At 45.3% G+C, this 21984-nt stretch overlaps 1 protein-coding gene and 1 long non-coding RNA gene across 5 annotated transcripts in view; one reads left to right on the forward strand and one right to left on the reverse strand.

The window, feature by feature from the left end:
• The window catches only part of sash1a (SAM and SH3 domain containing 1a), a 153124-nt gene that overhangs the window by 32415 nt on the left and 98725 nt on the right, over positions 1-21984 (reverse strand). For 3 of the 4 annotated variants that reach the window (XM_061812684.1, XM_061812685.1, XM_061812686.1), the window contains exons 2-4: positions 10393-10521; positions 1741-1791; positions 1186-1235 (exon numbers count right to left, since the gene is read on the reverse strand). In XM_061812684.1, the coding sequence (XP_061668668.1) occupies positions 1186-1235; positions 1741-1791; positions 10393-10521 (230 nt within the window). Of the gene's footprint in view, positions 1-1185; positions 1236-1740; positions 1792-10392; positions 10522-16317; positions 17028-21984 lie in introns of those variants that run through there. The other variant, XM_061812687.1, reaches the window with a different exon arrangement.
• LOC133496754 (uncharacterized) lies at positions 40-16311 on the forward strand. Its single transcript, XR_009793847.1, has 4 exons — positions 40-291; positions 776-1250; positions 14855-14923; positions 15031-16311. It is a non-coding gene; the product is annotated as an uncharacterized LOC133496754 (long non-coding RNA).

Consider the following 21984-nt stretch of genomic DNA (forward strand, 5'->3'; position numbering starts at 1 on the left):
GTGCTCTTTGGGCCGTAATCGTTTTGGTCATCACCCCCCCCCCCCCCCCCCCCCCTCGAAAATGCGCCCGCCTCACCCTCCTGCCCGCGTCCGGACACAAAGGCAGGAAGGAAAGGAGGAAAAAGCCTGCCGGAGCCGTAAGGACGTGGCCGAGGGACGTAAAGTGCGATTCGTGCATCTTATGTATAATGCAAGAATATATTACATGCATGGATCATAAAGGATCACATGCAGGGGCGAATCCAGCTGCTCCACACATGGCAGGGCAAGCACGAATGTTGGAATCGCAAGGTATGAATTTGCGATAGTTTCTCATTGACTTATGTTTCGGGACAATATTTTCATGGGTTTACAACCCATGGCAGTATTTTGGGGTCACATGATGATATTAAAGGTATTTTAGATTAACGGGGGTGTCGTTTCTGACAAATTTGTATTTGAAGGACCCCTGGAAACGGCAATGATGCCACGAATAACACAAACAATACAATTTATTTTTATTTTCGTTTGATGTAATGTATGACCGTTTGTCTCCGTAAATGTGCACTTTCATGCGTCCCAGTCGGTGATTTCCAACCTTTATAGAGTCAAGGCACATATTTTACAATTGTAAAATCCCGCGGCACACCAAAAATGGACCGATTAATTACTGTACATACTTCCTGCCATCTAATAGAAGAGAATTTTTTTTTGTTCTGTCATTGTGCCTCACTGGCATAAATAGATGAATAAAGATACATTATTTCTTGGAATAAATGTTTTTTTTTTTTTTTAGCAATTACATAAAATTGGATAACTTCCCACGGCACACTAAAGTACCCCGGCGCACTGTTTGGGAATCACTGGTCTAAGTGCTCCACGGCTCGGCCTGTGCCTCCAAATCTCGTCTTCCGCACGCCTGGCTGCACTCATCGATCAAGTGTCAGCTTTCCACCTGAGGAGGTGACCTCCGCTGCCCGCAGGCACGACTCAGTGACCTTTCCTTGAAGCCCCTTCGCTGTAGAGTTCCAATCAATCACAGGAGTCGCAGGTGGAAGCGCGTTTACGCGTGGAGAAGCTGAACGTGATTCGCGATGTTATATTTGACACCGTCGGGCCCGAGCTGTACATCGCGCTGACCCGATGCAGACTACACTATGCAAAAAGCTCACCCGTGTCGGATTTGGGAGAATAAGAAGGACTTACTTTCTGTCTGTTTCTGGAGTGGAGACGTCGCTGCTGAAGCCCAGGGACTCCTGAAGAAGAGGCAGGTAAGTCAAAACCTGTTTTTAAGCTAGCGTTAAAGATCCTTCTGTGCGGTAGCATCCACACGAGACGCTTTGTATACATTCCCGTGTCCTAACAGTGCTTGCAAAAGCAAGTTCAACAAGAAGCAGGGAGAGATATATATATATTTTTTTTTTGCACTGGTTGCGTCTCACTTCAGAAGGTGCACAAGAAGAATCTACTGTACAAAGATTTTAGACCAAACCATTTACCCTAACAATAACTAACTTAATAGAGTTTTATGTCAACAATACAGTGGATAGCCCAAAGTCATTCACAAGTGCTAGAATTTGAAGTTTAAACAAAAGTGAATGAAAAATGTACGGCGAAAGTTAATTCATGTTTTATGATCAGGACAGTCCAACCCTGGAATAAATCAAAATCAATGGACATTTTATTCCCATGGGAAAATGTGACTTGTACCTAATGAAGTGGCTCCAATTTGTGCAAGTACTGTACGCGTCATCAACATACCTGGATCTCAGTCCGGAGCTGCAACGAGATACTGTTTGGATCCGGTTTCTCCTAAGTGAGAAGAAAGAAGGAGATGAGCAAACATCAAGGAGGATATTGAGAGTACAAAAATACCACGCATGAGCACTGTGTACTTTTTTTTTTTTTTTTTTTTTTTTACTAACGGAGAAAAGGGGCTCCAAGTGACTGCAGACCGAGTAAAAGGAATATCCACTCACGACAAGCCGTTCTTGAGCATTTCGGCACACTCGCCACGTCCGGGTGACAACACGAGCACGTGCTCGACCAAACCAGTCATTTACTCAACAGGTCGAGCCTTGCAAAAAGCTGCGTTACACGTTTAAATTCATTCACTGCCGTTCAAACATGGAGGACTGCCACTGAATTTAATTGTCCTTGAAATAATACTGGATGGCGGTGGACTTTGGCTTTTCATCCATATATGGTTAAAAAAAAATGGTTAATTTCATGCAGAGCTGTTGAAATACAAATGATGTGTTTAGCACATCGTATTAAATTATACCAGTTGTAACATTCCGTAACTCCTCATGCCAATACTTTTCCGTGAGTCCTCCGTGGCAAAAACATATTTCAAGAAAACTTATTGTTTCTGTATTCTCACTGAATGAAAGCAGTGGCAATAAACCTGATGTACTTCAATTTGCAAAATGTGAGTTTATTAATAATGTAAGCCACTTCTCACGTAAAGGTTCAGATCAACAATGCCGCTCATCAGCAAAGAGCAATGACTTTCCGGCACAGATGGGTTGCCGAAGAAATTCAACTGGTCATAAAAAAAAATAAATAAAATAAAATAAAAAAATAAAAAAAAATAAACCACTGAAGCCATTTGGAAAAAATAAAATAACATTTTTAAAATAATTTAATATCACATCACTGAATTGTTAAGTGTAAAAAAAAAATCCTTATTTGAGTGGTCATTTTTGTGATCAATTCAAAAAAAAAAATTGTTAAATGTCCATTCTTTTCTAAGCAGTACTATATAAAGGTTGGCTGTTTCAAATAAAAATTCCATGACATACTTCTGTATTTATGAAATAATGAAATGAGTGATTGTTAATATTCTTGTCAATCAAGGAAAGCCTTTAACAGAGGATACAATGTAAAACCAGAACACTGAACAGAATTATTAAGATAGTGTGAGAATAAAATTTGACATCGACGTAACAATGGAGGAAGCGTGTTAATCTCTTTTAAAGGAGCATTGGGCACACATAAAAGGAAATTACAGTAATGTTGGGGGGCGGGTAGCCGACCTTTTATCACAAAAGAGGAATTAAGTCATAATAAAAGAGGAACAGGAAAAGAGAAATGATCATTTTCTCCCGGTTGAATCACGGTGAGACACTCATAGGACATTGAACCGGGAAAGAACTTCCTAAATATGTTCTGTCGCACATCCTGATCAGTGTGATCTCGAACGCGGCCATTTGCTTTCCTCTTTTGTGTTTTGGAACGAGTCAGGGAGTAAGCGGAGAGTCGAAAGTGACACTGCCTACTTTTAAGAGATCTTTAATGAACCCGCGGGGATTGGGTCAGAAAGGAAAAAGACCGAATATTTCTTCAAGTGAGATGACACGTCGGTGGCTAAGGCCAAAAACAAGTCTCGTAACGAGTTTTCGTCTTTAAAACTGGAAAAACAGATAATATTCTGTTTTCCCAGTCCTTCTGCACAAGCAGAACTTGCAACCAATCTAACCCCTTTAAACAACCTTGGCAGCCCGCTGCGTTCAAACAACCGAGCCGCCGCGCGACGACGACGCGGCCGAACAAAGGAAGTGAGCCACCGTGAACAAGGTGAGCGCTCGGTGGCGCATCGCAGCGTTTCGCACAAAAGTGGCAGGAGATTTCTTCGGTTATCAGATCCTCTTTGATGGTTTCGGCGGCGAGCCCAGACGGCGGCGACGGCAGTCTCAGTCACTGGACGCAAAAAAAAAAAAAAAAATCTATTTTTAAAAATCCCTGCCGTTAGTTGGCTGGCCAACACGTCGCACACAAAAATCACCCGATCGAGATTCATACATTTCACCGTGGAGGACACAGACTTCCTCCGACTTCAATCTTTTGACACGGAGGGAGGCTTTGAACGTGTGAAACGAGGAAGATCAGTGGGGAAAAAAAAAAAAAAAAAAAGATGCGTGAAAGCGACTTTGTAGTAGCGCAGGGTGATGATGTTGAAAAATTCATGCAAAAGCTTACAGGGGCAAAATTGGAATTTCTGTCAGAAGCTTCGCTGACAGAGAAAAATCAATGTTCCTCGTGGCAGGTTTGTACGAGGGCGTGTGAAGAATAGTTCACACGAGCGAATCTCACGGGAGGCGACTCCGTACTTTACGCGAACTTGGCAGCGCCAGCCCGAGACGTTGCCCCACTTACCTCGGCGTGAACTGGCGTAACATGCTCATCAATGTGGAGATCAGTCACAGGGGCCGTTTGCGATGCCGGGGGGCTGATGGCTTATGTGTGACCGAATTGAATCAAAGCTCAGGTGAGCGGGAGCAGAGCGAGGACGTGCTCGCCTTGATGAGGATCACGCGTGGCACGCTCACATTGGAACCAAGTAAATTACAGCAGAACTCTTGAACTTGTTCTTCATTCCCTCACCTATGGGCACGAGTTGTGGGTCGTGACCGAAAGAACAAGATCCCGGATCCAACCGGCCTCTCCCTTAGAGAACAGGTGAGAATCCGGGAGGACCTCAGCGTCGAGCTTGGTCCTCCGCGTTGAGAGGAGCCAGAAGAGGTGGCTGGGGCATCTCATTCGGATACTTCCGGACGCCGCCTTGGTGAGGTGTTCCGGGCACGTCCCACCGGAAAGTGACCCCGAGGACGACCCAGGACACACTGGAGAGACTGTGTCTCTCGGCTAGCTTGGGAACGCCTCGGGATCCCTCTGGAAGAGCTGGAAGAAGTGGCTGGGAAAAGGGAAGTCTGGGTATCCCTGCTGAAGTTTCTTCCGCCGCGACCCGACCCGGAAAAGCGGTAGATAATGTATGGATGGATCGTTCTTGAAGTCATTGAGGAAACTAATGGATGAATTAGTGAAGACAACACGGCATCAGATGTAGGAACCTAAGCTAAATCTAAGTTATGACATCTGTTTAAAATATCGAATTGATTTATCGTCAATTTTCCCTCTCCTCCAGCATGGAAATTTTGTTAAATGTCAAATTTAGCATCGCCCAAGTATTAATTAACCCTTTCCGGGCAGGGGTTGCAAATTTGCAACAGGTTTATTTTTAATAGAAAATTTGAAGTCCAGAATATTATTTTCTGAAAGTATCAGATTTTTCGCTCCGCAAAATTTTATTTGGTCCCGAGAGGGTTCAGGGAATGACAAAAATCGGGGTTTTCCCGTAAATATATATATATATACACAGTAGCTCCCAAAAGTGTCAAAATATCATTCCCGAAAAACCGGAATATCACATATGAGGTGGCTGTGCCTCAGTTGTCATCAGCCGTCGGTTCGTATCCCAGTTTCGGCTGTTCGCTGTCGAAGTGTCCTTGAGCAAGACAATGACACCTAAACCGCTTCCGGGTAGGAAATGCCTTACCTGGTTTACAAAAAAATGAATATCATGAGTTATTTAGCAATTCCTACCCTTATTGTCAAGCTTAAAAAAAAACAAAAACAGCGCAAAGATATGCTTCTGCAGTTGTGTTGATGAAATTATATCCATCTATCCATCCATCCATCCATCCACTTTCTGGACCGCATATCTTCACTACCAACAGATCTCTATACATCACCAACGACAGACTACTGTTTAATTCTGCCTCCATTACCAGAATGTGTATGAAAAGAAGAGGACAGAAATAGCCCATGGAAGTGTAAAATAGCAAAGGTTGGTCCAAGCATAACCGCACAAGTCCACCGTCGGCAGGAGATACCGCAGCCGCTGCCAAGCACGTAGGCGAAAGGTAGGCGTATATGCGGCAAAACCCGACCGACCAGGTGGCTCGGTGGAACTACGCCAGCTGGCGCGGTCCGACGAGTCTGGGTGGGCGAGCGTGGGGTTGAAAGTTAGCGCCGTGAGACGAGCAGGCACCAACTGGGAAACCTGGTGCGAGCCCAAAAAAAAAGACGTTAAGCTGTGGGACCGGTATGGCGTGATTCAAACATTGCGGAACGGGACGTACACAAACGCAGGCCGGTCTGACGTTGTGGGGAAGTAGCCAGAAGTAAAACACGAAAGCAGCAGCCCACTCAGTACCAACCTCTACCATGTTCTGTTCCAAAAAGTGGCACATGAGTGAGAACGGCCGTACTTGCGGCACAGGCACGCTTGTGTCAACAGCATTCTAATGCCTTTTGCGTCAGCATTCTTTTTGGTTTCAAAGGCAAGTACCAACGGTATTACGAATTCCAATGACATCGTCGCCTTCTGGAGGCCGACAAATATATCAAGCAATAAGAATTGCAAATCTAACACCTGCAGGCAGGTTATCCCAACACCGAAGGCGTGCCGGCGCTATTTGAAGAAAATCTTAAAGCAACAAAAGGGCTGCCGGCTACGTCTCGACGCTAAAGCCCGAAGGTGGAAAGAACAAACAAGCACCTGGCGTTTGCCTTTCTTTCCTCTCCTCTGTAGTCGTAATCTCAATGATCAAGGCCTACTTTGACAAACAACTTGACCCCGCTGGTGTCGGCCTCGTGGCAAAGCAAAGCACTTCACGGTCTCGAATTCCTGGAGATTTTTGGAAGAATGTCTCTTTAAAATAAATACATTTTTAAAAGCATAAAATCTTCAAAAGCCACATTTGGCGAATCGAAGCTTTGAAATGATATTCACAAAATACTTCTGCTTCATCTTTGGGATCCAAATATTTTGCTTCTTGCTCCGTGACAAATTCGCGATTCACCTGCTAGTCTTGAAATGCACCAATGCAATGTCGCCACTAACGTGTAAGGAATACAGCAGTCTACAAGTGAACTGATATGGGCAACTATCATTAATAACATCCTGACTAATAACAGCAGAAATCTAATTAAAAATTCTGACGTCGCTATAGCTATTAAAGTGCCAAGTAAAACCTATATTGGAAAAGTGACAGTGAATCCTAAAACTGTCCCCAAAAACCTCAAAGAAACTAGACTTAAAAAATAAAATCCCAAACCCAAAGATAAAAGTATGAGGCATTGCCCGCGTTTTTTTAGCATTTTAAGTTCAAATTTAGCATTTTTAAGTTGCACTACAACAGCTACTTGTATAACTTGGATTCCATTTTCGGGGGCCCAATGTGACGTATACTCTGCCGTTACGATTTGTCGGTGACTGTCCACACGTGAAGTTCTATACATGTGGCTTCGGAATGTTTCTGTAGCGTCAGCATACGGATGAGTTTCCCCATCCACAAGACTTGCTGGGAAACGATGCACAGTAGAGCCTAATCCATAGGTCCCCCATCCCCTAAGGGGATGTTGGTTTACTCCCTTTGTTACCATGCTAACATGAAGATACTGAAAAACAACATACTAGGGGGCCCCGGCAGGAAGTGGATAGTGATCTCTGAGACCCTCCATCATCGGCTCTAAATAGGGGAAGAGACGTGTTTTACTTTTACAGCCGTCGCTGTTTTAATGAGAGGCCCCTAAAAGGCTCAGCGGATGCATTGAGCAAAATAAAACAAAAGCCAAAACAATCTGTAAACGTGACCCTCGCCAAAATCATCAGTAGAGGACCAGCGACTTCCGCCCATCCTTTCTCTATACCTCTTATCGCAGTCTACATCCTGATTGCTAGTCGGTCTCAGGCCCATTGCATCAAGTATGCGAAGCGCTAACAAAACTACCAATGACCAAGAAGAGCAACTTATGAGCACGGAATACGATTAGATTTTGTCTTCAACCGCTACCATGGCGATGACGAAAAAAGCCCAAGACTTTCCAATTTTCTGCCAAGCAGCCAAAGAAGAAACAAAACTAGATTTAACTGTTCAGACCTATGAAGCAAGTTCCTTGCTTGGAATCGTCCAAACGAGTGTAACAGTCCACTTGGTCTTATCCAAACGCTGTATATCTGTGCTCCTCAATGGAGTTTCGTTGCATAATTTTATGTTTTGGCCAAAAAAAAAAGATGCCAGCAAACAGGATTAATTGACAGATCTACTCGTGAAAATGAATTACATTCTGACTAGAAGCAATCGTTGCTGCTGGTGATTTGATTCAAATGAGACTTGGAAGACGGACAATACCCGGAAAGCGGATTCGGTGTTGTTGAGATTGATCTTCCTGTACGTACCCTGTACAAGACTTTGGCCTTTCGTGTCAAGGCCTCGTCGTCCCTCTAGAGAGCCACTTTCTAAATGCCTCGCCATTAACACAGATTCCCGCCATTGACCGTGACCTTCTTCACTCCCATCAATCCACGGGAAGACAGGTGGACGGCATTCAAGCTAATTCCGTCTCCTTGCGTCAATTAGAATCCGAAGCCCGAAAGCAAGACCTTGCAACGTATTGTATCCTATGAAATTTGGTCATATTCGGGTATGCGTTATGCACGTAGTATAAAGACAATTTTAGAAAGGGTGCAAGGTAAAATCTATACAGCGTGGGTTGAGAGCGCGCCTTTTGAGAGAAGCTCAATGAGGTGTTGTTTCACCCATGTTCCCTCCGATGTTTTTCCCCTTCCTTTCGTCTATATTTTGCTGCCAAATTCTGCAGAGTGCTGGGACAGCTGCAGGCTCTCAAATTCAACTCTCCTCCTCTTCATTCCCCTCATCTCTTCGTCCGAAGTCCACATCCTCCTTCAGGCTCGGGGCCCAGTCGGCTCTCGCCTCCTCTTAACAGACGAGAATAAGCACTGATTGCTTCCTTTTCCCTGGTTCTGTCCACCGAGGATGAGACTGTTTCGAATTACCTTGAGGCAATTTACAATGTGTGACAAAACATCATATTGAACATTAGGGCCACACAGCGAGAACACTCAAGCAAATGCATAAATGTTTCCACTGTACACGACTTTAAAAGAACCCATTCGATAAATCAGCGCCTCTTTTGGACTAGCCTGTGTCCACCTGACCGAAACCATGCGGTTTCCATAAAATAAAAAAAAAAAAAACATGCATCCTTAAACAAAATGGAAAAACGGAGCACATAAACAAAGATAAAATGCTACAGCGTTGCGGATCAACCGTTTTCCCGCTGCGAACGCACGTGCGGCATGTGTGAGCAATAATCGGGTCCAGTGTTGCGTCACAAGAACAGCATCTGGAGGTTGGTCCCATGCACATTTTTGCAGTTTTACGCCGAAGTTTAATCTTTGGCAGATCCGAGTTTTTTTTTTTTTTTTTTTTTAGTACGACCCCGCAACGCCGCCGAAACGTCGTCATTTTCCACTTAAATGTAATTCAAGATGGAGGTTTCCAGCTGTGACACAACGGAGGGGAGCCAGCACGGGTCATGGATGGAACGTGACCAGTCCATCATCATAAAATCAAAACCATAATTCATTGTTTTGGCCAGAGCGCTGGGAGCCGTGTACACTGATTACACCTCTTATAATGACATCAGTCTAAGTAGATTCTAGAAAACTGAAATGATAAAAAGATGTTCTCATTTTAGGTCCTCAAGAAACGGAGCTTCGATGCCAATTAATTAGTTAACACTAAACTGCAGCGTTTAGTATTAATGGGAAGCAGCTCGCCTCCCAAATCTGAGCGAGCTTCTTACAGGGTATTCATGTATTTATGTTTCTTCTTCTTCTCCTTTCGGCTTGTCCCGATTAGGGGTCGGTACGGCGTGTCATCTTTTTCCAATCTAAGCCTATGTCGTGCATCTTCCACTGTCCTCATGTCCTCCCTCACAACGCCCATCAACCTTTTCTTTGGTCTTCCTCTCGCTCTTTTGCAAGGCAGCTCCATCGTCAGCACCCTTCTAACTAATATACTCACGCTCTCGCCTCCGAACATGACCAAACCATTGAACTCTGCTGTCTCTAACCTTGTCTCCAAAACATCCAACTTTGGCTGTCCCTCTAATGAGCTCAATTTCTAACCCTATCCGACCTGCTCCCTACGAGCGAGAACCTCAACATCTTCATTTCTGCTCTTCCTGTTGTCTCTTCAGCGGCGCCGTCGCTAATCCGTACATCACGGCCGGCTTCGCCACTGTTTTATAGAGTTTCCCCTTCATCCTGGCGGAAACTCTTCTGTCACATAGATGTAATTTACGTTTAACTTGTTTTTAAAGTTGTCTGACCGTTCGTTCGTGTTTTATGACGGCAACGGCTCCATCTCGCTGGAACAGACTGATTCAATTTTCATCATTTCTCGTGCAACGAAACGGCTTCTAAATTGCCGATTCCGTTCGACATTAGAGGAGCCACTGTACTCAATTTGTTTACATGTAGGCTTAATAGCTCGAGCGCCATCAGACAAACAACCTTTGTGGCAGCACCCACTGCATTCCTTCGTACGTTCGCCTGCAGCTAGGCAACCGAGGAGGTGCCCCACTACCCTACATCCATGTGAAAGGGACAACCCAACTCTCCAGTGGATTTCCATAATCACCACTGTGTTGACTAACGCTCCCTTCGGACAAGTACGGGCGCCGGTTTTGAGTCCTGTGACGATCCAAATATCGCCGCTAACTGGCGTGCAGAGAAAGTGAGCGACAGCGGCCGCTCACCATGTCGAGCTCTTGGGACACCCGTCTTTTGCGGAGCTCCTCCATTCGGTCGCTGACGTCGCTGAAGCACGTGTTGTAGTATTCAGAGTATTCCTGAGCAAGGTCATCTATGTTGCCAAGTGAACCATCCTGCAAAGACAGGGAAAAAAATGCAAATATTTAGCCTCCGAAGACCCGGGAAGGAAAAGAAAATGCCCCCGTTGCAAAATCGGTTACGGTGATGTAGAGTTCATACCAAAATAAGTGCACATAATCCCCTCAAATAAGTAAATATTTTGGAATGTGCAGCTGTTGCTTTATGCATCATTTAAACACTCTCAACCAAGCCAAACAGTAGAAACACACACGCGGCATGATGCATTGTTCCTGTTGGATAATCACTGCACACTCAATACAAACAGAAAAGTTATGAATACATTTCAATGAAAGGTCTGCTTTATTTGGACTTTCAGTCATTCTTATCGGGGACCTTTGTCAGGCCGCGGTTTGTTTCTGGTCTTTGTCCCGCGATACATTGAATGCCCTTTCCTTCATAGTCGTTCACTAAACGCCAAACCAAAACACAGTCTTCCGTTCACATCTGCACAGTTCCTGTCTTTGTCTAGTGGACTCGAAGTTTGGGTCAAGAGAGGAACGTGTTCCACCAGTAAGACCGAAAAAGATGTGTGTCAGGCATGTTAAAGATGAGAGGGTCTGACAGACGTGACAGGGATCAGTTTAATGAGAACCTCTTGTCCTTCAGAATCTTGAGTTTTTCCTGTCAGACGGAGATGAAGGGCTCTCGGAGTCTCGCTTAAGTGAAAATCTAGGCCACCCTTGCAATGACAGCCTGGTAAATATTCATCAGTGTTGATCTAATCCGCGCCAGCCAGACAAATAGCATTGAGTCGCTCCGCGAGGGTCCGAACAGTCTCTCTCAGACATTCTAAACCGGACTCCCTATGCGGGTGCCAGCCCACAAATGAATGAATCACTGTGAGTGGAAGTGAGGCTTGCCAGTGACACATGCAAACACAGGCATGGGGTCTTCTTTAGGGATGTGCGAGCGTATATTAGCGATTAAAAACACATGAGCGTCCGAGAGACTTCAAAACAACCTGAAGCAGAAGGAGAGCGGCCCGATTAGGACTTTGCCGCATCATACCGGAAATGTCGCCAAACAGCTGGTAATGTGCGGCGTAAATATAAACAAAATACTCCAATATCTGCCGGTTCTACTGAAAACCGGCAAAAATATCACAAGTGATGTGAATGATACGTTAAGGTCTTCTAATGCACATCTGAAACATCCAGTTTGGCTGGCGGCAAGGCATATTCCCGTTCCTATCGCATGACAAAGCAAGTCACGTACAAATACGTAGTTCCATCTGATGGACAATCTCAAAGGGAATACTCCCAAGAGGTTTTGCCATTCCCAACATATTCTCTAAACCATGCAACGTGCACCTCCTGCACCTCTTGCCTCTATTCGGATTTGTATACTAAGTAACTTAAAACCCATTCTCAAATGAAGGTTCGTGTAAAACTACTTGCAAAGTTTGAGAGAGAAAAAAAAAAAAAAAGAGCCACGCTGCTTCTGGATGACGTAATTGCTCCTCCACCCTGAAAGTGAAGGGAGGGACCAACTCCTAATAGTGACTTGGAACAATTGAAAACAACACCCAAGAAGGAACATGCAGGAATGCTGGTGTGTAGTCTCAGTCACACGCGTGTGTCATACACTTCTGAAGTCGGGCGGGGCCAGATAGCAAAAAAAAAAAAAAAAGTGTGAAGGGTTATTGCTGCAGAAGTGAAAAACTGACAAGTTTTCATCATCGATTTCTATAATGCAAGAACTGAGTACTATCAGATTTGTAAAGCCCTGCAAGACTCACTTTTGATATCGTCATAGAAGTCATCGGTACAAGCTGCCAACATAAAATGTAGGTCAAATTTTGAGAATGGAAACAGTTAGAAGGCCAAGTCAACCCTCCTCGCATGATCAATTGGCCATGGAATTCCTCACATAGCTTTCCAGCAACCACGGAGGCTTGCCGTGAGGGCCCCGTTTGCCTCTATGGCGGTAAATTCAAGAAGTTCTCCATCTTTTTTTAAAATCCCCATTAACAAATCGCATCAAGTTAACTCGAATTTAGGCTGCCCAGCCAGCGTCTTGGTTCACACTGCACATAAGGGAGGTTTTGGTTGCAGTTTGAGTCCAGACCACTCCAAAATTGATGTACGTTCAATGTTAGGGTTCAAAATGGCTCAAGTCTTGAAACTTTAGGTCTGGTTTTAAGTTCACTGTGCTGTTCTGTACTAATTTAGCAGGTTTTCACTCAGCAATAACGAAGCCACTCCTAAGAGCAGTGCCGGGGTTTAAAAGTACTTTTTCCTTGTACAAAAAAGTATCTCTCCACATTAAAATTCTAGCTGCAACGTTATCACGCTTACGGTCAATTCTTTAGACTTACATTCCGAAGAGTGCTGGGGTTCAGCGAAGTTGAATGGCGGCATCTGTGGCACTCGCCTCGCGACTGTTTTCTTTCACCGGAGAACAAGACCAAAGTGTTCATAATGGAGCCAGGTGTCTCTTGCTACGTCAGGATCGCGACAGCCGTGCGATCGCTTCCACACGCCATACAACTTTGGGACTGGATCAGCTGGTTCAAATTACAGTCAGCTGAGTTGGTTTTTTGTTGTATTGTACAGTACTAAAGTTTTTTTTTTTTTAGAGGTGACTGGAGCAAATTTACAGTCTGTCATGGATGCACGCAGGGTTGAAAGCAATATAGTCCTTGAAAGCTAGCAAGATCATCATCATTGTGCATATACAACACCCCGAGAATCCAAGTCTTAAGATCTCGGGAAACTGACTGTAAGGGCTTCATTTCTGGCGAGAAGCTCGAGGGTTCAAAACTGGAAAATAAAGATATGGGCTTCGTTGGACAGACCCTTACATCATCATTTTGAAAATTTGCCAAAAGAAACCAAGTATTGTTTAAAAATAATGTTAAGGAAATATCGAGAATTTGTTGAAATGATGCTGATGAGTAGTCGAACAGGGGGAAGAGGGTTGAGGAAGCTGAGGCGAGGGGTCCCGGCCCAGTCCTTTTGAGGGGGCTTCCTGAGGATATCCGCGGCTTGGAGAGCAAAGCAGCAGAGGAAGCCTGCAGGAACCGAGTGATGAGACCAGTCGAGGGAAGGGCAGTTATCGAGAAGTGAGCTGGCTTGGCAACCGTCCATGCTTGAGTCTACCAATCAGTACGGTTAGATTAGCTCGGTTGGGTATGCACCGCTAGCAACAGTAATCAACACCTTCCTGTAGGGTTACCAAGAACCCAAGTGCGATGGAAGTCGTAAATTCACACTGTGGACCGATCGATACAATAGAAGCCCACCACTTTTAAGAGTCCAGAGGATTTCGTTTCTATTTTATAGGTTAGGTCAGTCCTGACACACATCTATGGTATGATTTGATGACCGCTCAGATGACGTTTGAGACAGGCCCTACGATCCCCTGGTGAAAAGGTGGCATTGTGAAAATGCCAAACGATGACTCATCCACAACCATTCCTACGTGAAAACGTGTACATGGGAGGAATCGCACAGGGCTCATCTTGTCTAGCATATCCCAGACAGACACCATCGATATTCACATCTGAAAAGTAATATTCTATCCTTGGGTGTACATGGAAAAAAAACCAAAACAAAACAAAACACAACTATCTACACGATATCTAATACCGCACATCTCTTGAAAAAGAGACGATTCCCTCCAGGCAAGGAGGATTTTTCACAAGGCTTAAATTGATGAGATTGCTGACATCACAACTGAAAGCGAGGTTTTTGTCTCACAAGAGCTCAGGAAGCAAAACCTGACTTTAGTTTTAGCCACTCAGGTTGCTGGTGAGCGACAGATTGGAAAGGTATCAGTATTGACGTGACTGCAAAATCGGCTCAGAGGCGTCTTCGTCGGGACTATGGACAGCCAACCTGCCGGTGCATTTATTCAATCCGTACTCACATTACACAACCGTCTGGCCGTCGTCATCGCACGAGCGCAAGAATTTAAGCACATTTTAGAAACAAATTGATGCAATGCAAAGAAATACTGACGGTTAAAATCGTTAGCGGCAGGCCTGAGGGGAAAGCTTAGAACTGAACCGCAGGTAAGAGGCAGTGCTTAGCTAGCGTGGAGATGTCTATCGGGACTGATGGCTATCTCCACAAGTATGAAGGCTCAGTTCTCGCATGTTGGGGACAGGGATGAACCAAAAACAAAATTTGCAACACTGAGTTACGTCAGGTCATCAAGTTTGGCGCTACACCCAAAAGGTGAAAGGGTCGTTCCCATAAAGTGTTTTGAGAAGAGCAAGTGATTATGTAGTGTACTGGATCTCATGCGAAAGGAGCAGTTTTAGCTAAAAATTGATCTGCATTAGCTCGCCAAGTCTTCACAATTGACTTTGTTTTTTGTCAGATATTTTTCCACAATCACAGCTGGCCGTTTTCAAACGTTTCCGGCACCAAAATTGAAACAAGCTGCCAGGTCAGAACCGTTCGATTGATCAAAACTGCCACAAGAGAAGCCAGTTTGCATTTCTTGACTGCAAAAAAAACTGTTTCTGTTATGTTTGTGCGTGTGATTGTGTTCAGGTATGCCGGCAGCAAGCGGAGGAGGACGAAAGACGTCAAAAGATAAGCACATCCTTTGCAGACCTCTGCCTCTGGAGCAATAAATCTGGATAAATTGGCCAGCTGTGAGGCAGGTCTCCCACCCGGTGTCAGAGGGCAGGACAGTATACATCTCCCCCACCTTTCTTTCTCAACACAACCACACGACTTTTACACACCATTCACATCTTCAGAGCCACACCAGGCCAAATTAACACCTCTTAGCTTGACGCAGGGCGCAAGTGGCTGCGAGCACATTTGCTTGGCATATCAAACGGCTGGGACAAAAAAACAAAAAAAAAAAAAAAATAATAACAATGGGTCAGTGTTTTGCATTAGAAAAAGCGAACATTTGCTCGATGAATGAAAACACACATCCTGCATATTGTACGGACTTAAAAGTAATTTATGTCGTCTTTTTTTTTTTTTTATAGCATTAAACATAAGTCCAAGTGCCTGAATCTCACTGGCGGCTGACGTCTACATTAGGTTTTTGTTTGTTTTTTTTCCCCGTTCACACGGATACTTTGGCACGCAGGCAGGAAAACTACATTACAGCACTTCCGAGTGTGCAGTAGGTGACAACTACGTGCTTATTTTTCAATTAATATTATATTCTACCAATCCTGAAATCCCCTTTTTTAAAGATTGATAAAGTTGGTAAATGAGTGAACAATACCCTGCTAAAAATTTTCTATAAAACATTTCTTGAGACTTTCTAAAGAACTATAGAACTTTAGGACCCAAGTCCTATAGAATTTTTACATAAATTATATTTTGTAGAATTTCTAAAGAAAATCACAGCCAAAGTTCTATAGAATTCTATCGAAAATTTTAGCATTATGATGTGATGGTAACAATCCATATACATTGGCTAAAGTCTTATGAACTGTCACTGTTAATTATATTGTATGGTAATTTTTAAAAACGTTAGTGAACCGATTAATGAAAACAAATATGTATAGAGATGCAAAGTTTACAAAGAGATGCGCAGCTTATTTTGTTTGCTCACTGAGCTTGCAAGATGGTTCACGCCACAAAATGGCCGCAGCGTCGATTGGCTCGGTCCTGGAACGTCACGTGAATATTAAATTGGCTGCAAACAAAAGCATTTTTAGGTGCTGTTTTGTTTTTTTTTTTTTTCTTAAAGTCTGTTGTTCTTTCCAGAAGCTTCCGCGTGGAATGACAACGATGCAAAGCACTTCAACGCACAACTCATTTCAGATCGCAGCACCTGATGGACTCAAGTCGAGGGACTTGGAAACCTACCAGCATCCCCATCACGTCGCTCCACAGTTGCGAGAAGCTGTGGGAACCGGCGCCGCCGTCGCGAACCCGGGGGGGCTCCTCAGGCTGGGGTCCGCTGGCCTGGTCGCCTTCCATGACAGCAGGGAGGCCGCAAGAATGATGAACGATAAACGCCAGACGACAAAAAAAAAAAAAAAAGTGTGGCAGGAGGAGGGGTGAAGTGTCAACACGTGTGCGTTTAGAACAACAACACCGGCGTAACACTCCGACGCGACGTCGTTCCGTCCGACGAGTGGCGTGAAAATGCCCCACCGGACATGGCGACAGCAAAATGGACCCACGAAAGAAAAGATACAAGTCGAACGCACTTGTTGCTTCTCACCGCGAAGTCGTGGTGCTCTTTCCAAAACTCCAAATTTTCTCGGTATGGAAATAAAAAAAGAAAAAGAAGAAGAAGGAGAAACCACTTTTTTTTGGGGGGGGGGGTAGGGGGATGTTCACTGACCGACGTCGACTGGTGTTCAAAAAGGCAAAAAGTAGCAAAACAAAACACAAAAAAACGTGTCCGAGCTGAGCACACGTGCGGAAAGTTTCGAAAACAGCGCGTGTGAGAGAGAGAGAGAGAGAGAGAGAGAGAGAGAGAGAGAGAGAGAGAGAGAGAGAAGCTCACCCTGCAAACTGTGCACCTCCCTCTGCAGCTGTTCCCCCTCCCTCCGTTGGCTCTTCCCACGCACGCGCACACGCAACATAACACATGACTATTAAAAACTCCCGCGAGCGGTCACTTCAATAGGTACAACCTGCCTCCGCTATCGAACCTGAAAGATTGTATATAAGAATTGAAAAAAAGTAAAAACACTTCAACCTGGAATGCTAATACCCGCTTTTGATTAAAGTCCTATCCATCCATCCATTTTCTTTGACGCTTATCCTCACGAAGGTCGCGGGGAGTGCCGGAGCCTGTCCCGGCTGTCAAAGGGCAGGAGGCGGGGTACACCCCGAACTGGTCGCCAGCCAATCGCAGGGCACATCAAGACAAACAGCCGCACTCACAATCACACCTCGGGGCAATTTAGAGTGTCCAATTAATGTTGCATGTTTTTGGGATGTGGGAGGAAACCGGAGTGCCCACCCGGAGAAAACCCACAAAGGCACGACCAGAACATGCAAACTCCACACAGGAGGGGCCGGGATTGAACACTTTACCAGCTGCTCCACCGTGGCGCCCGATTAATGTCCCACGCGAACATTACTGAAAAGCATTACATATTGCATTCATGTAATTATCACTATAAGTTAATGTTATTTTACAGCAAAACCCTCTTTTCACAGTACTAGTATTTCCTGTATTTGTGTGACTTATTACTATTTTTCATAGTATTTCTACAATATTTTATACTACCAAAGACTATCTGCACGTTGACTGTCACAGTGGAGTTTAAAAACCCAAAAAAAGTTTGACATTGCTCTTTCACTTCCTCGCCACGATGTGCGCACACTCGCGGCCAACAACGGGGCGCTCAAAAGCGGCCATGCGAGTTGCAACCCTCTGTCCACAAGTTTTATTTTGGTGATCGCTGGCAGTGGTGGGGAATTGCGTTGGTTCGTTTTGAGAACTGGATCGAGTATTTTGTACTCACAATGGAACGCACACCGCCGTAAACCCACTGATTGACCAATCACGACCGTTTGCCGTTGGGGGCTCTATTTCGCCCGGCGACAACAGCCATGCGGCGGACGCCAGTTAAATTTCCAATCAAGGTCGTCACCAAGACAACCGTGATTCCCCGCCCAACCCTCGTCTGCTCGCGCGCAGTGGGATCGGTCTACGACATGGAGCCCCATTTGAAATAACTGAAGAACCAGACGAGATAGAAAAAAAAAAAGGAAAGCGTTCACCCGCACATTCTTTCCAGTAACCATGCAAAAATCATCAAATCCTGCGGTAGAAAAGTCAGCGACAAACACGCGCACTCTGTTTTTATGATCCTCCGCTAAGAAAGTCGGAGTTTCACAAGTGTTTGTTACCGCCGCCGAGCACAAACGCGGGAATGACGAGGTCACTACGTCTCAGGACTGTGGGTTTGTTATGAATGTTTATACAGTACCGCGATGTTGACATGTTGATATCGCACATATTTCGCACAGGATTCTCACAAAATCTCCGATGGAGAACTTTCCAGTTTGAAATATTTCCAAAAATTTCCCCAGTTTAAATGTGCCGGACAATTTAATTTGCAACTCCGACTTCATTTACGCGCACACGCCGCAAACACCAAGTCTGCCATGTGCTGACATTCTGAAAATATACATATATTTTTTGTTTTTAATAAATAGAAGTACAACTACTCACTCCTCCTGCGCATACTTTTACTGTGAAATTCAGCACCGGGGGCGACGTCAACATCGATGTTGAATTAGCATACAGTTCAAAAGCTGGAGAACCCATTTATAATGTCCTCTCGTCTGACAACATGACACCTCGATGTGAAGAGGAGGCGGGGGAGGGGGGCAGCCCCCCCACACACAGAAAGTTTTGTTTGAAGAGTCAACAGGCTTTCCTCTTCCCGTTACCAGTCTGACCTCTGTGTTTAGGACTCTGCAGGTGGGGTGACACTGTCTTGTAATTTGGGTTGGGTGGGGGTCGGGACGGTGACTTCATGTCCTCCTGTGTCTTTAAACAAGGTGGGTTTGGTGTAGACCACGGATGGTGTCTGACAAGATGATGGGCGGATACAATGATGTCATGGAAACACGCACATGAACGCCCCCCCCCCCCCGCCCCGCCCCTGTGCCAGATCGAGCTTGTACTTGCAACAAAACCTCCGTTGTGCGACCATTAAAGGGCCTTTCGAGAATTTGTCAGCTTCGATCACAATATACGATATGACCCCTGCAAATATAAAGAGGAATGATTTGCAAAACAAAACTACAGCTGGAGGATATGGTCACAACTCCTCAGTCAGCTGCGGTGAAGTTAGCCATTTATCAAAGAGGGTAAAAAATCTGCGTCTGTGTATTGTACGCTACTGTCATTATTTAAAGGGGAATTCCGGTGGTTTGAATTGGGTCAGAATAGGTCATGTCAGATGTACGGTTTCTTAAAATTGTCAGGTTAATCCTCTCTTATTTAATGGTGTTTGGAGAAGATTTTTATCGGCAATTACCAATTACCCAAGTGCGCGGATGTGACGTCATAAACACGCAAACAAAGGCTCGATTACGACACAGTTATGGCCAGCGCCGATTTCTCGGATTTATCCTCATCTGATGAAGAAATAGCAGCATCGGGTGATCGGGAAGACGGAGGAATACGTCCATACAGATTTGAACCTGCGGCTGTAGATAATGTTGAATATTTGGATGGTTCTTCGGACGGGAATGTCGCGGAGTCTGATTACTCGGAGGCCGACGCGCGTAAACAAAGGCTGCTGGAGGTCGCTCGTCAGTCGCGGGTGATTCCCGTCCGAGGAACCATCTGAATGTACAACATTATTTACAGCCACAGGTTCAAATCTGGATGAAAGTATTCCTGGGTTTTACCGATCAACCGATACTGATATTTCTTCATCAGATGAGGATCAGTCGCTTACAGCCAAGCTACCCTGAGAATGCCGGTTCTCGTCAGAACTCGTAAGCTAAGTGGGTTCGGCCCTGGTTAGTACTTGGATGGGAGACTGCCTGGGAATACCAGGTGCTATAAAGCTTCTCTCCCCAGCTAAATGCAGAGGGGTTGCGTCAGCATGGTGCATCCGGCGTAAAACTGTGCCAAACATCTAAGATGACACGCTGTGGCGACCCCGAATGGGACAAGCCGAAAGGAAAAGAAGAAGAAGAAGATGAGGATAAATCCGAGAAACCGGCACTGGCCACAATTGCGTCCCAATGTAAGCGAGTCTTTGTTGGGGGCACGTTACACGTCACATCCGTGCACGTAGCTCATGTGACTCGCCAAAATGGCGGCGCCCATGAAAACTCGGAATAGCCGATCAAAATCTTCTCAAAACACCATTAAATGAGAGCGGATTAACATCACATTTTCAAGATAGAATACATATGACATGAGCTATTGGACAAATTGTTAATCTAAACCAGCGGAATTCCCCTTTAATGACGAGTTGCATAAACTTCAACTGGGCGGGGCAAGAAACTGCTTAGAGGACAAATTTTCACCGATTGCGGCTTGCTTTGTGACGTATCCGCAGCAATAAATGGGCTTCACTCTCTGTATGAAAGGAGAACAGGGGAAGACCGATTGTGAAAGCGACCCTCGCTGTGGAGGTTAGCGACCCCAAGTGGGGGGGGGGGGGGGGGGGACGGTCATGAGGGGGTGATTAACAACATGGTGGCACGCCCCCAACCCGGAAAACTACCCCCAAGGGATACACATACATAGAGTGGATGCATCCCCAAATTGTTAGCCACAGCATTGACATATTTTTACGATGGTTCATCTTCTTACACGCCATGTTATGATTTTTTTCCCCCCCAAATAGAAATCGGAAAATAAATCACGCAGAGATCAGCCGTGCACTGATTTCCGTCGCTTCTGTACGTGGACAATTGGTATCGAAGCATTCCCACATCATTAATACGGTTCGGTCAACTGGGGGGGGGGGGTTCACGCAAGGCAATATGGAAGCGGATGCGCCGACACGCACGCGTCGGCGCATACGACAGATTCCCACGCTTCTGAGGAGAGCCGAATTAGCATGACAATGTGTCGCCGTTTTCCCGCGACCCTCCCCCTTTCCCCCGCAGTGACGCGGGCACCGTTAATCGAAAGTTGTCGCATTTAGAGGGGCGTGATCGCGTTACGCTCTGTTTATTTTCAGCGAGGTGATGAGAAAATGTTTACTTGGACCAAAAAAACTGAAAAAGGAAAACGGGCATTAGGTCTGACCTAAAATAAACAAACAAGTTGGATAAATGACTCCAAGTGGACTTTAGGGGTTTCTCGGAACCATGGTGAAATGATTTAAGGGATGTTGGACTGCCGGACTTCACAGTAACAATGTCTTGAGATTCCATTTATAACAGCAGTATGATGAGGGACAGTGAACCCCCACTTTTTTACTATTAGACAAGGCTATGGCCTGACTAAGCGAAGCTCCTCCCCTCAGCTCAACATAGTTACCTGGTGCCAAGATGTAACAGATGCACCAAAGGACTTCTAGACATTCTTTAATGACATCATTTTCTGCTGTCAGTTCAAAACATCCCGTGTCCAAATTTTAATAAATATTGTCGGCATGGGGACCTTCTATGTCAAAATGTGGTCAATTCAGTACAACATCACAGAGTGCCAGAAGCCACCAGTGTCACGAGCTATCGGTGCAGGGGAGGACCCAAATGCAGGACTCCGAGACAAAGGCATAATGTCCAGCGGGGTTTACTGCAGAAGCAGTGTCCGCACCCGGTGACCCGGTGCAAACTCAATGAACTGGCAAATGCCCGTGACAAAAACTCCAACATACATAAAATTGTGAATTAACATGCCAGAGGTGGCACCGCCCAGACCGGTGACCAGGCCACGCCCCTCCTGGCAGTGCTCCAAGCCAACGAGCTATTCTGTATATCTTTGCGTTGCACGATAGCTTTCAAAACGGCCCTTTCGCGTCCTTTTGTGCGTCCGCAACACGGGTTCTGCTCAGCTAACCTCCCGCATTGCGCCGACACGTTCTCCGC

Source organism: Syngnathoides biaculeatus, chromosome 23 (genome assembly GCF_019802595.1).
Source record: "Syngnathoides biaculeatus isolate LvHL_M chromosome 23, ASM1980259v1, whole genome shotgun sequence".
Lineage (NCBI taxonomy): Eukaryota > Metazoa > Chordata > Actinopteri > Syngnathiformes > Syngnathidae > Syngnathoides > Syngnathoides biaculeatus.